This window comes from Bicyclus anynana, chromosome 24, assembly GCF_947172395.1.
Source record: "Bicyclus anynana chromosome 24, ilBicAnyn1.1, whole genome shotgun sequence".
NCBI classification, from domain to species: domain Eukaryota; kingdom Metazoa; phylum Arthropoda; class Insecta; order Lepidoptera; family Nymphalidae; genus Bicyclus; species Bicyclus anynana.
Genome location: NC_069106.1, coordinates 10,971,540 through 10,986,464, shown reverse-complemented (window position 1 = coordinate 10,986,464; position 14,925 = coordinate 10,971,540). Strand labels below are relative to the sequence as shown.

The window sequence follows — 14,925 nt, the reverse complement described above, 5'->3', positions numbered from 1 at the left end:
CCCTACCCTACACACGATCTACGTACCCCTAAAAAAAACTCCATAAATACCATCGTATTTCAAGGAATTCTAAAAAAAGAATTCGCCAAATCGGTTCAGCCGTTCTCGAGATTAGCGCTTAGCAACACATTTAGCGATTCATTTATATTATAGATACGAAAAAAGACACGATTTCCACAAAATTAAAGACAGCAGGTTTATAAAATAAAAAATAATGTGACAATAGATTACCATCGAATTATATTTCATTATAAAAATAGAGATATTCAATCGATAACATGAGATAAAACTTTATACAACTACTGGCCTATACAATCGTGTATTTACAAAAAACATCACTACGAATACTCACAGATAATAGTAAGGCATAGTTTTAATTCTAATCTCAGACCAATTACCTGAGGACCTGCCTCGCTACACGTCTGTCAAAAGTATATGATCACGATCTAACGACTTCATACAAATTGCATCTATATAATCGATGTTTCACTGTGTAAAAATTACACGTGTGTGTATAACGATTTAAATTTATAGTTGTGTAAAGACACAGCATATTATATTTAATGGTGTTAAATATTTTCGATGTGCGAGTTTACCTTGCCCGCCTCAAAAAACGACAGACAATTTTGTTGGTGAATTTGAGTGCGATACTGGTCCTAAGGTGCAATTGCTCTGAGGTTCTAATTTATAAAGTACCACAAACTTATTTAGCCCATTGAAGGTGCCGCTGTTGTCGCACTTTTAGTGCAAAGGTTTGCACTAAAAGTGCGACAGCCTTTCGTTCGAAGGTTAATTCCAATTTTGGCTACATGGTGAAAAGTCTATTGTACTATAAGGCCTCCGTGGCCGAAAAAAGAAAACAATTCGATTGGGAGCTTATTAATAGATTCCTTAAAATCCTCATGCAAATAAGGTGTAGGTAAGGTGTATAGAACCTTACCGCTACATCCAAAACTTACAAACTTCCGAAAGTAGGTTACAGAGTCACTACAAAAAGACAGTTCATATATATTTTATAAGTATGTATAATGTCTATTTAGATTAAAATGCATTCAAAAGTGTTTCAAATAGTCGTAGTATAGTTTGCTAAATACTCGTCTAAAATATATTATAGATTCGTCTTAAAAATAATTTTAAATAAATAAGCAAAATACTTACACATTATTAAGTACCTATAATAAAAATCTTTCTCCACGTAATATAATTATTAATTAAAAACTTAATTTATGGAATATAATCTCAAAAATATTAAATTCGTTTGATTTATAAGGCAATAATAATTCATACGCTTTGCTGGATATGTCTTCGCCAAAGACTTCCAAACCAGCTTTAGATAAAACCTATCGAGGAATTCAATTTTATTTGTGATTAACACACAACTTTGTATCACTACACAAGAAAAATCAATTTACACAGTTTTACATTAGAAATCCAAATCACTTTCCACGCTAGTGAATAAAAACGAATTTAGCACATCAATATAAAAATAAAATTGTTTATCTGTTGCAATTGAAGATAACTACCTCTGTGGTTTCAAAATAACTAGTGCTTATAGTTGTGTAACATACTTTTTTCTTTTTTTATCCCGGAAAAATCCACGATTTCCGCGATAATTTTGTAAAATAAATAATTTTACACGTACAAAGTTGCGGGCATCGTAGTCACAAATGAATAATGTCACTTTCAACATATATAAATTCAATATGACATGGCTAGGCGACGTGTTTCCCCGGCAGCTGCAGCGCGTCGAGCCGCCGGTACACGTCGCTCATGGCGGGGCGCAGGCGGCGCGCGCGCTCCGTGCACAGCAGCCCGGCGCGCACGAACTCGCGGCACATCTGCGGGCTCGAGTCCTGGATCGCGGCCAGGCTGCGGTCTTCCAGCGTCGCTGTAAGAGACGATCGTCAGCATTATCAGCCGATGGACGTCCACTGCTGGCTCAGACCAATTATAGAAGGACCTGTATCGCACTCATAGTCAGGAACAAAATTGTCTGTCATTTTCTGAGGAAAACGAGCTTAGATTTTGTATATATCTTATACTAAACTAGAAGTTTTTGCCCGTTTTTTACACAAAAAGTTATTTTACGGAGCTCTTTAATCGACGAACACGATTACGACTATTTAACATCGATTCTATAGAGACAGTTTTTATAATTGCATTAGATCGTTGATCATATACTTTGACAGAAAAGTAACGTCTAGCGAGGCAGGTCCTATACAATAATTGGTCTGAGACTGCTGGACATAGGCCTCTTGCATGGACTTACAAACAAAACGGTCTCGAGCCGCCAGCATCCTGCAACTCCCTGCAACCCGCTTGATGTCCTCAGTTCACCTAGTGGATCGAGCGGGACCCCAACATCCATCGGCTCTTCGAACTATGTGGCCTACTCATTACCACTTCAGCTTCGCGACTCGCTGAGTTATGTCATTGACTTTGGTTCGTCTGCGGATCTCCTCATTCCTGATTGGATCACGCAGAGAAACTCCAAACATAGCTCGCTCCATCGCCCGCTGAGTGACTTTGAGCCTTCTAATAAGGCCCATAGTTAAAAGACGATAATTAAATTACATATTGTTTAAAGGACATGTCCCAATTTTGTATGGAGGCTGGGCCTTTATTCCGAGTGTCAAGTAAGCAGAACAAATTATTTTTATCTTAAAAGAACATAAATTATAGGGCTTAAAACCCAAAACAAAAAAATTTTTGGAACCCGCATTTTTTTATTAATTAAATAAAATGTTTTTTTTTATATGTTGACAACATTAATTTAGAATGTTTGTCATGGCAACATGCTTGTAACTCACACCCTGACAGGTTGTCAGTGACCTTCGCGTCGTAGCGTTTGTTTATGGCGTTTTTAAAAGAATTTAAGGATTTTTTTGTTTAAAGCTTCTTTGTCTACGAGTTAACAATTAGTTAGTTGACAATATTACATGACAGTGACAGCTTACACCGGATATTAATTAAATTCCAGGTGTTTTTATTGTCTGTTTTAATCACTTCTACCGTATTGTCTATGTTTAATTTGTAGACAAGGGAACAAAACAAAAAGTAGATTGTTATACAAGGGGCTAAAAAGACCCATTATATACGAGGTATTTTTAGGCCGCCTAAATAGAAACCGAGTTTATAATGGGTTTAGCCCCACGTGTTACACTCTGCTTTTAAAAAAAATAGTACATTGTTCAATGTTTTAATTGAAAATTAAATGTACAAAGTCTACAATTCTGGATATTAAGGGAGATGTTTTTACCCGGTAACATAATTTCCGACTACTGTGAAGATGAATAATGAATGTGAGGTAAACGTGGGAGATAATAGTTTAAAAAACTCCTTTCGTAAGTAAATCCATTCGTTGTTGTTTTCTCCACTTACTAAATTTTTCGTAGGTATTCGTAGGTATCGTAAGTAAGTATTTAAGTAAATGCGTTTCGACTTTGATGGTAACAGATTGAAAATTTCATCCATCTCCAAATTAAGATTACTATTCTCACTAGATGAAGACAATAATAACAATTCTTGTTGAAAAATATGTAAGTTACGGTCACAAATTGACAATGAATTTCTGAAAAAAATCAAGTGTGTATTATTCACGCCAATAGTTTTTTTAAATTCTCGCTTTTTAATTTTATTTTTTTCACATGAGAAAAAGGCAAAGGTATTACACCGTAAAGGATGTCCCATGTCTTCAAATGTCGCTCTATTCGCAACTCAATAAAATTAAATAAAAAAATAAACGCGTTCCACAGACAAGAACGGTGCATTTAATTCCAATTTAAATTTTATTATTTATTTTTCAAAACAATCAGGGCCTTACCTATAATGATTCTATTTTAGAATGAAACCTCCTCCGTTTTATAGTAGGCTAGTACTTGGCTAGTATTCGTAACAGACAAGAATTAAAAAAACAAAATTACTTTAGCCCCTAGAGGCTAATATGCTTGTTTAGCCCCGCTGTGGAGTGGTAATATGACAGTGTTTATGAGCAAGAGTAGTGAAAAAAATATTTATCTAATCAATGTGGGTTCCAAAAATTCTGAAAAATATTTTCTTAACATCAATTTGTATAATCTACCCATAAAACATACTATCGACCTGCTTATCTAAACTAATATATAAAGATGAAGAGTTTGTCTGTTTGTTTGATTGAACGCGCTGATATCATAACTACTGGTCCGATTTGAAAAATTCTTTCAGTGTTAGATAGCCCTTTTATTGAGAAAGGCTATAGGCTATATATTATCGCTGTTTTCCTACAAGAACGGAAAACCACGCGGGTAAAACTGCGCGGCGTCAGCTAGTAAATTACAAAGGCCCATTTTGGGACACGTCCTTTAATATTCAAAGTTTAAACTGCAGACGGTCGTAAGATACTAACTTGTTAATTACGTCGACAGCCGGTGAGACGCACCCGCTAACAAAGAGCTCATTCCTGGCACAAAGACACAATCTGTACAACAGTTACCGTAGTCGACCCCGTCCCTGGCCAGCTGGTGCGCGTGGTCGCTGAGCAGCATGGCGGCGCGCGCGCGGTCGGCGGCGGGCAGCGCCGTGGCCATCTCCAGCAGCAGCACGCCGCAGCTGTACAACAGTTACCGTAGTCGACCCCGTCCCTGGCCAGCTGGTGCGCGTGGTCGCTGAGCAGCATGGCGGCGCGCGCGCGGTCGGCGGCGGGCAGCGCCGTGGCCATCTCCAGCAGCAGCACGCCGCAGCTGTACAACAGTTACCGTAGTCGACCCCGTCCCTGGCCAGCTGGTGCGCGTGGTCGCTGAGCAGCATGGCGGCGCGCGCGCGGTCGGCGGCGGGCAGCGCCGTGGCCATCTCCAGCAGCAGCACGCCGCAGCTGTACAACAGTTACCGTAGTCGACCCCGTCCCTGGCCAGCTGGTGCGCGTGGTCGCTGAGCAGCATGGCGGCGCGCGCGCGGTCGGCGGCGGGCAGCGCCGTGGCCATCTCCAGCAGCAGCACGCCGCAGCTGTACAACAGTTACCGTAGTCGACCCCGTCCCTGGCCAGCTGGTGCGCGTGGTCGCTGAGCAGCATGGCGGCGCGCGCGCGGTCGGCGGCGGGCAGCGCCGTGGCCATCTCCAGCAGCAGCACGCCGCAGCTGTACAACAGTTACCGTAGTCGACCCCGTCCCTGGCCAGCTGGTGCGCGTGGTCGCTGAGCAGCATGGCGGCGCGCGCGCGGTCGGCGGCGGGCAGCGCCGTGGCCATCTCCAGCAGCAGCACGCCGCAGCTGTACAACAGTTACCGTAGTCGACCCCGTCCCTGGCCAGCTGGTGCGCGTGGTCGCTGAGCAGCATGGCGGCGCGCGCGCGGTCGGCGGCGGGCAGCGCCGTGGCCATCTCCAGCAGCAGCACGCCGCAGCTGTACAACAGTTACCGTAGTCGACCCCGTCCCTGGCCAGCTGGTGCGCGTGGTCGCTGAGCAGCATGGCGGCGCGCGCGCGGTCGGCGGCGGGCAGCGCCGTGGCCATCTCCAGCAGCAGCACGCCGCAGCTGTACAACAGTTACCGTAGTCGACCCCGTCCCTGGCCAGCTGGTGCGCGTGGTCGCTGAGCAGCATGGCGGCGCGCGCGCGGTCGGCGGCGGGCAGCGCCGTGGCCATCTCCAGCAGCAGCACGCCGCAGCTGTACAACAGTTACCGTAGTCGACCCCGTCCCTGGCCAGCTGGTGCGCGTGGTCGCTGAGCAGCATGGCGGCGCGCGCGCGGTCGGCGGCGGGCAGCGCCGTGGCCATCTCCAGCAGCAGCACGCCGAAGCTGAACACGTCGACGGCCGGCGACAGCACGCGCGAGCGCAGGTACTCGTCGGGCAGGTACGGCCGCGTGCCGTGCACTCTGATGTAACGGCAAGTATCGTCGTCAACAACCTCAGACTAATTACGTGGACCTGCCTAAACTATACTCTCCTGTCAAAGCTTATGATCAACGATATAAAGCGATAATAAAAGCTGTCTATAGAATAGATGTGAGGTGTAAAAAAAGGTGTAAAAAAATGGTCAACAACTTCTAGTGCAGTATATGATATACCAAATCCTAAGCTTTCCTTAAAAAATGACAGACAATTTAGTTTGTGAATTTGGGTGCGATACTAGTCCTTATGAAATTAGTCCGAGTTAACAACCCATATTCGGTTCACTGTTGAACACGAATCTCCTCAGTATGTGAGGGGGATAAGTATCGATACAAACAGACAAATAAAATAGTTTTTCTGTGTCTGTTAACTAAAACGGTTTAGCATTACAAAATGTACGTAGGAAAATCAAAATTCAAACAATACGAGCTGGCATCTACAAGCACATTGAAACAGTGACATGAGACGAATATCTTAGCATTCCATGAATTCACCGTGCGGGTGCCGGGTCCATCGCGTGGTAGAGAGACGAACTCCGAGCAGAGTCCTGAACTTGTGACTACAGGATGTAGGGTTAAGGAATTTCTTGACGATCGACCAACTCTTCCCGTTCTCTGCTCGTGTTGTTCTCCCTGCCTAGACACATTTGGTAAGATCCTATCAGAGCAGCTTTGGATATTTGATGTATGTGAAATTGTAGTCAAGAGCTATTTTATAAAGAATAAAAAAAAAGTGGAAATATGTAAATGTGTATGTAATATATATAGCCAATGTGTTACCTGGACACTTTCAAATGCGTCCGGTCGTCTCCGTAGGGCCCTTTCCTGGCGAGGCCGAAGTCCCCGATCTTGGGCATGACGCACTGGTCCAGCAGGATGTTGGCGGGCTTGATGTCGCCGTGGATGAGGGGCGTGCCGGCCATGGTGTGCAGGAACTGGAGACCTCTGGAACGGCACACTCGACGATACACTTTACACTAGCGGACGCCCGCGACTTCGTCACTAATCCCTCGGGAATCATAGAATTTTCCGGGATAAAAAGTAGCCTATGTGTTCATCCATGCTTTAATATATTTCAATACCAAATTTCAGCTAATTCGGTTCAGGAGTCGAGGCGTGAAAGAGTAACAAACATTCATATCAGCATGTGACGCCTGGGACATTACCTGGCGACGCCGTGCGCTATCCTGTACCGCTGTGACCACGACAGGGGGTGGTGCGCAGACCGGTGGCGCAGCATGTGACGCCTGGGACATTACCTGGCGACGCCGTGCGCTATCCTGTACCGCTGTGACCACGACAGAGGGGGGTGCGCAGACCGGTGGCGCAGTCTCTGCTCCAGGGAGCCGCCCGCCATGAACTGGTACACCAGGCACGCTTCCGGACCTGATCAACGGAATCCTGAACTTTATAATAACTTATACTTATAATAAAACTGTAACAGGACAAATTCTGTACATTGAAGATATTTTGAAAATGTTTGTTGTTTAAAGAAAATCATCACTTACCGAGGTGGGATTGTAGTCAAGGGCTACATGTTAAGAATAAAAAAGGACTAAAAATTAAAAAATGTAATTTTGGTTTCAGTATCTTTAATGCCCTTTTAAAGCTAAACTACTGAAACCAAAAATACGAATTTTTATGTGTTGTGTTTTTTATTCCTTAACATGTTGCAATCTAATATGGAAGCGGGCTAACTTGGTAGGAGGTGGATGAAATTAAATCCCTTTCGGTTTCTACGACACAAGTAATCCGCTAGAAGTTTTATAAAATGAATAATGGACTATTTATTGTTGTGATTTCATACAAGTATCAATACAAAGTTCACCTCCAAGACTGTACCCGTAGAGTGGCAGGATGTTGTCGTGCCGGTACTGGTTGAGGCACATCTCGCGGATCAACTCCTTGTTCTTGGCGTCGTTGCTGCTCAACTTCTTCACCGCCACCAGCGACAGCTTCCATTCTCCTGGAATATATAGCAATTGTGTGATACATACTGTTATCGCCGCGTTGCAACGACTTGCGGTACGGACGGCTTCAGTGTGCTCGTGGCGTTCGAGCCGTCCACATCTCTTGTTGTGTAACTCTTTATGGGATACTTGGGATAGGCGGATAGAGAGTGGCTTGAGTGGAAAAGGAGAGTTTGTTAACAGTCAAAGGCGACTTTAACCCTACACACAACGTTCACAAGTGCGTGACTTCACTCAAAGTCATTCTCTGCCATTCTAGGGTCTTATTTTGGTTACAGTTTGATTTGTTAATTAAGTTGTCCTGACAAATGTTGTGAAACCTTTGTTCGACATTAGTTTTCTTATCATTTTTATCAAAATCATTTATTGCCAGAATGTGGTAACGTACAGTCGATCAATAGGTGAGGCTCACAATCTGCCTAAACTTGCACTTGAATCAAATCAAATCAAAATTCACTTATTTCTTCTATTCTTTTTAATTAGGTGTATTAATAGATGTACGTATAAGTCAATGTGAGCTAGTTATATATTATTTGTGTATGTCTCTATATGTATATTGTAAGTGTACGTAAATAAATAAATAAATTAGGCTTAGTTGTTAGTAGCTTGAAATAACACAGTTATCTAAAAATCACAACAGACAAAATCACATTATTTTTCAATTTTATCTCTATGTGTCGATTACCTTTGAACACTTGGCCAAACCCGCCCCTGCCCAACAGGTTGCTTTCACTCCAATTGTTCGTCGCTTCCTTCAGGTCTTCGTACTTGAGCATCGGGATGGCGGACACCTGCCGCAGGAACTCGTCGTCCAGTATGTCGGGCTTGCCTTGCGTCGATGATGTGTTCTGTATGGAGAAGCGAACTTACATATTAAAAGTAGTCCTACGCTAGTGTAGTGTTTGCCCACCGTCCCAAAACGACCCTTAAGCCGCTCCAAACATTGCAAAACTGATTTCTGCGACAAGTGGTTTGTACATAATAACGACTTCTATAGAGACTTAGATTTACCTTCAATAGCTAATTACATGAAACAGCTCTCTCGAAACTGTTGCCGAAGAGCTGCCATCCATCCCAAAAACTAGTGGTTGAGGCCTGCAACTACACTCCTAACCTTAAAGCTAACTCAGAGGCGTCCCAAAAACGTCCTTTACGATCCTGACGATGACATAACGAACGACAATACTTCCCAGCCCCCAGGCAACACAAACAAGCTAGACAGGGTCTTATTTCTGTGTTCGATCCGCGGCTGGACCAAGTGAGGTCTTCTTATTTTTTTTAAAAAGAATATTTACCATGTATTTCATAATATGACCAATATTACCATTCTCCTTCAACTAGTCGGGAAAGACAGTGTTAGGACAATGGACCAACGGGGCGGGGATCGAACCACCACCCCTCGGTGTCCGACCGCTCTTACCGTTGAGCTATTGAGGCTTCTAATTTCAAATAATTTGATAATTTAGTCCAGGTCTGGCTGGTGCGAGGCTTCGGCCGTGGCTAGTTACCACACTACCGACAAAGACGTGCCTCCAAGCAATTTAGCGTTCCGGTACGATGTCTTGTAGAAACTTAAAGGGGTGTGGATTTTCATCCTCCTCCTAACAAGTTAGCCCGCTTCCATCTTATTTATATATTGTAGTCAAGGGCAAATAAAGTAAAGAATTGTAAAGAATAAAAAATTAGAAAAAAAGGTCAGAGTCTCAGAGAGTCGTTCCGTCCTGCTTCTGCCTTCGGCCCCCATCAGGCGATGCTTCTGTGCTCGCCTAAAGCCCCGGTGACGCCGCTGGGATCCCATCTACACCAGGAGGAGCTTGCAGCACTTACAGCATCAGAGACCAACTATACCTTACTGCTATCCGTTATAGACGTGTCTGTGTGCGTGGTCACCGCCGCCTCACTGCGGACTGGAACATGTCTCCTCTGCAATATTATACAATGTTTAAAAACAAAATAACTAAGTTTAACATTATGTATCAATATTTATCAACTGAAATTCCTCAGTGCCCGAAGACGAAAGTCTTCGATCAGTGCGAGTTGCCAGTGATGACCTACGGATCCGAAAATGGTCGCTGACTATAGGCCTTATTAGAAGGCTCAAAGTCACTCAGCGGGGCATCGAGCGAGCTATGCTTGGAGTTTTTCTGCGTGATCGAATCAGGAATGAGGAGATCCGCAGACGAACCAAAGTCACTGACATAGCTCAGCGAGTCGCGAAACTGAAGTCGCAAAGGGCGGGGCACATAGTTCGAAGAGCAGATGGACGTTGGAGTCCCAAGGTGCTGGAGTGGCGATCCCGCAGCGGAAGCGCACTGTTAGTCGACCCCCCACTAGGTGAACCGATCAAGCGGATCGCAGGAAACCGCTGGATGCTGGCGGCTTGAGACTGTTGTGTTTGGAGGTCCATGCAATAGGCCTATGTCCAGCAGTAGACGTCCAGTGACCCAGTCCAGTTCCTAGTGACTCCTCCAACAATTATTACTTATTGTTATTTGAAACTTTACTTATAGCCTTATTATATTATATCAAACCCTTCGTCAAGAATCACTCTATCTATTGGTAAAAACCGCATGAAAACCCGTTCAGTACTATTCAAGTTTATCGCGTACAGACAGATTGACAGACGCGACATAGGAATATCTTATATATGATATCAGTATATACAGATATTATTTTTGTATTTTGTGGGAAATCAATATAACTTTCTTCGGCTAGCAAATATTTTGATATTTAAGTAGGTAGGTCTTGATGTCAGCTATCGTCCTGTACAGTAAGCCGTACTATTACGGGACACCTTGTATGAACAGACTATAGATGAATGTATACGAGTAGGTACCTCTTCAAAAAGCATGACAGGTAACGGTATGCCCGATGAATCACTGCCGTGAACTTTTTGCGTCTTCTGCTTATTCAAATTACCTGCAACAAAATAATAATGCAATGATCTGTTCAACTTATTTATTAATAAAATATGCGTATATTTACTTATAGTAATTACTTGCGTTAGTCACAGTAGAACTTTATTTATAACTAGCGGACGCCTGCAACTTCGTCCGCCCTTAGACCTCTTTAATCCAGCCCTTACAGTAGTATCGCTGTAAAAATGTAGTAACTTCTCCCGTTTTCCCGACATTTTCCTTCACTGCTCTGCTCCTATTGATCGTAGCGTGATGAAAATTATACTATAACCTGCCCACACCCAGGAGTATGTAGAATAATTGTACCAAGTCTCGTTAAAATGCGTCGAGTAGTTTTTGTTTAACGAACGTACAAACGGACAGACAGACAAAAATTTTACTGATTGTATTTTTGGCATCAGTATCGATCATTAATCAAGATTTCTATTTTGGAAATATATTTCATATACAGATTTATTATAAATATAGATATACCTTCTACTACTCAACCAAGCCAACTAGGCACGTTGAGTATTGCGTCATCAGGTTTCTGGGGTTGGTAAAAATTAAAAATATTATATTTATTCCACTTATTTTTTATTATAATATATTTATGTACCCTTTTTCAAAATGCATATAGGAAATCTTGGTCGACATTTGAAGTTAAGCTTTCCTAGCCAAGTCATATCTGAAATTCAGCTTTCTCAGTTAATTTGCATCTGAGCCGATTTTTTCGACATAATGACTGTATTTTAGAATTTAAACTATCGTTCATATTAATTTATTATAAACACAGCTAATACTCACGTGACACAAGGTCGGAGTATGCCCGACTAGTTTAGAACTCATACGGCTCTTCGTCATGAGCTGGTTCTTGCAACGCGGCACGAGTCAGACTTATCAGACAGTTTGGATCGTGCCGCGGACTGCGACGTGAGTTTTAGCCATGTTTCATAATAAAATAATATAATTTGTTTGGTTTTGTTTTGTCCTCTTAAACATTAGTATTCCTATCTGAAACCCGCTTTACGTAATATACTAAGGTGTCTAGTTGGCTTACTCGAGTAGTAGCGATTTCGTTTGCCTTTTTTTGGGAAGAGGAAAAATTCCGTAACACATGAATTTTATTTAATTTCAATCATTTACGCAGCGCACGTATCGGAAGCTCTCAAAAGACATTTTCTGGTATTGCTTCATTTTCATTAATACGCCGCTCCTATTGTAGTGTTCCATTAGTCTATCCCTGATGTTTCAAAACTGCTAAACTACACCTAAGTACTTGAAGTAATTGAATTTTGAAATGTACTCTTTCTCTATAAATGGACTATCTGACACAAAAATAATTTCTCTATTTGAAGCAGTAGTTCAAACAAACAAACATTTCAGCTTTATAATTATTTTCTTACCCTCATAGGATAGGGGATGCTTGTCCTTCACAGTCTTGCTGTCATGTTTCTGTAGCAGCCTGTGGAACGGCTTGTCCACCACGGGGGTCAGGCATCTCAGAGCAGTTATGTGTTTCATGTGGTATAGCAACATGAACAGTTCTTCTACTTTATGGTTTAGTTGAGACCACTGCGTGAGTAGCTGCCCTGTCGGTGATGTTTCTTGACGTCTGGCTATCTGTTGTATTTCCTGTAATTATTGTAACAATGATTGCAGAACCAAATATGGTAATTGTTATCAGGGGCCATTTAATTACAACTCTGGCTTACTATCAACTGTAGCAGCCTGCCGGCGTATCACACTAGGATTTTGTTGGCAAAAATTCGTGTGTTTGTTACTCCTTTATGCTGAAGCTACAGAACCAAATTGACTGAAAAGGGAATGCACATCCCCGCCCCTGGCCTATTGTATAACATTTACTGAGGTTTTCTTCTAAAAAAAATCTGTATTTCATTCAAAAGATGTTTATTCATTTTGTACCATAGTTCCTGAGATTAGCACGTTCAAACAAATAAAGTCTTTATAAAATGAGTATAAATGTTAAATTTTTCTTTCCGCAATCTTACGCAAGTACATACAACAATTTAAGGATCAAGTCAGTAGTTTAGTAGTTGTGTGTGACGCAAATTAATGTTAATTAGTTCAGTATATATATTATGTATAGTGTAAATATTAAGCCACAACATACTCTTTTTAATGTACAAGTTCATGTTCGTGCCCTTAATGTATACATCAAACAAACCTAATTTAGAGCCTCAATAGCTTAACAGTTAGAGCGGTCGACTCATCACCGAGGGGTGGTGGTTCGATCTCCGCCCCGTTGGTCTATTGTCGTACCCACTCCTAATACAGTCTTTCCCGACTAATTGGAGGGGAATCTGAATATTGGTCATATTTAAAAAAAACTTGCTACATTCCTGCCAAGTAGAAAAAAAAGTAGTGCAATATAAAATACCATTATATATTATTTTTTCTCTTTTATGGTAGGTGTCCACAGATTCACATTGAATGTATCGGAGATTCAAGATTTAATATAAGAGAAGCTAGAAGAGCTCGCTAACTAAAGAAGGGAAGTTGTTAGTTGTTTACACACTGTGCCTTAGATGTGAACGTGTTTCACACACCATAATAATTAAAATTAACTTGTTCTTAAATTAATTAAAATTAATTTGATTGAGTAATAAGCTTAGAACAATTAGATATAGTTTGTATATTTTGAATAATATTTTATAAAAAATCAATATATATTTGAATATAATATTTTAATTTGAATATGATCATAATTACAACAATCATGAATACATTTACCTAACTTTAGGATAAAAGTAACAGAACTGAGACAAAAACAAGTTGTTTAAAAATTCGTCACATTATGATAATAAGTTAAAAGTTCCAAGCTCTGACCCAATGGTTTGTTATCTCTATCATAGAATCTATATTGTATTATAATAGGGCAAGATACTGTATTTGGAGTCCACCCAAACAATAAATGAATCACGGTTTTATGCTGAATTACGAAAACAAGGATAATCGTTAACTTGTAAGAATAAGAATTTAGAAATACGTAGTCCTTTTAATAGCATCCGGAATTTCCACCGATCTCGTGGTACCATCACATAACGTTGGGAAAAACCCCAAAAGTTATACATGTTTATAAATTGTTTGCAATTTCACTTACGTTAACATCGAACGCTGAATATTTCATATGGCCCGCTAGCTCTTTCCAGTCTTCATCGTTGTCTAACAATCGACACAGTTCCTTATTTATATCGTAAGGTAATTCATAAATATACATTTTTTTTTGGGGTCACGTATTTTAATAATTTAAAAAATCTAACACATTCAACACAGTCGAACACTTTTTGACAACTAAACTTTTTGACATTTTCGCGAATTTATTGAAGGTGACGTTTTATGTCAACGTCAGCTTGACATAAAACGTCTGTATGTTTTTTTTCAATTTATTTTACGGCCCTGCATACCAGTTCATAAGGAAATACTGACGTATTATAAACCCAGAAGTTTAGGACCCAGTATATATTAACCGTAGTTTTCTCTGTTTTGTTTAACCCTGTGTGCAGTATGCTGATGAAAAAATTAGTTCTTGTTTCCACTACATGGTAAGATTCTTTTATTTTTCTGGTTAGGCATAGGGCGTTATATTTCTACAACGATCTTGTGTAATAAAATAATTGCTATTTGATTACTTTAAACTTTGAATCTTCTCCTGTTTCACGTAACGTTTATTCGATAAACTTAGCAAATTAAAAGTGCGTAAATCTCTCTCTCTCTCTCAACTTCAGTTTGTTTAACTACCTTCCTCCCAACTTGTATCAATAACGAGGTTATATAAGTTGTTACTAATACTAACTAGCTGTTTTTTTCAATGTTGCTTAATTAATAAACAACATAGGTATCAGACATAATGTCCTACAAATTGCGCGATACATTTCTTCATTTAATTATCTCGCCCCGACGCTTAGAATTTTTTATTTCGTGGCAACTCAGTTAGCTACCAGAATTAAGAATTTTCGTAAATAAAAAAGTTGATCGTCTCATCGAGATGAAGCTACTTACGAAAAATTAACTTGATAGTAATCAGTTGTTAAAAATATTCTACGGATCCCTGACTATCACGTTTATTTGGATAAATCTATTTATCGTTACTAATTAAATACAGATATATGTTTTATCCGGACGCTATATGGTTTAGGCGCTACGGTAAAACATACCTAGTATGTATACGTACATAC

General features: G+C 41.0%; 1 protein-coding gene across 3 annotated transcripts; it reads right to left on the bottom strand.

Moving 5' to 3' along the window:
* Nucleotides 1-217: 217 nt before the first annotated feature.
* On the bottom strand, nucleotides 218-14,047 carry LOC112054511 (serine/threonine-protein kinase pelle). Of its 3 annotated transcripts, XM_052888912.1 has the most exons (10): nucleotides 13,851-14,047; nucleotides 12,133-12,361; nucleotides 10,666-10,748; nucleotides 9,678-9,752; nucleotides 8,515-8,677; nucleotides 7,688-7,825; nucleotides 7,119-7,245; nucleotides 6,640-6,804; nucleotides 5,651-5,844; nucleotides 218-1,888 (listed from the first exon to the last, which is right to left on the bottom strand). In XM_052888912.1, exons 1-10 carry the CDS (start codon nucleotides 13,965-13,967, stop codon nucleotides 1,713-1,715), a joined length of 1,467 nt encoding a protein of 488 aa, XP_052744872.1. In that variant the 5' UTR covers nucleotides 13,968-14,047; the 3' UTR covers nucleotides 218-1,712. The 3 variants fall into 3 exon arrangements, with proteins under 3 accessions (XP_052744872.1, XP_052744871.1, XP_052744870.1); XM_052888911.1 differs by lacking the exon at nucleotides 5,651-5,844; XM_052888910.1 differs by lacking the exon at nucleotides 218-1,888 and having other exon boundaries at nucleotides 5,380-5,844.
* Nucleotides 14,048-14,925: the final 878 nt, after the last annotated feature.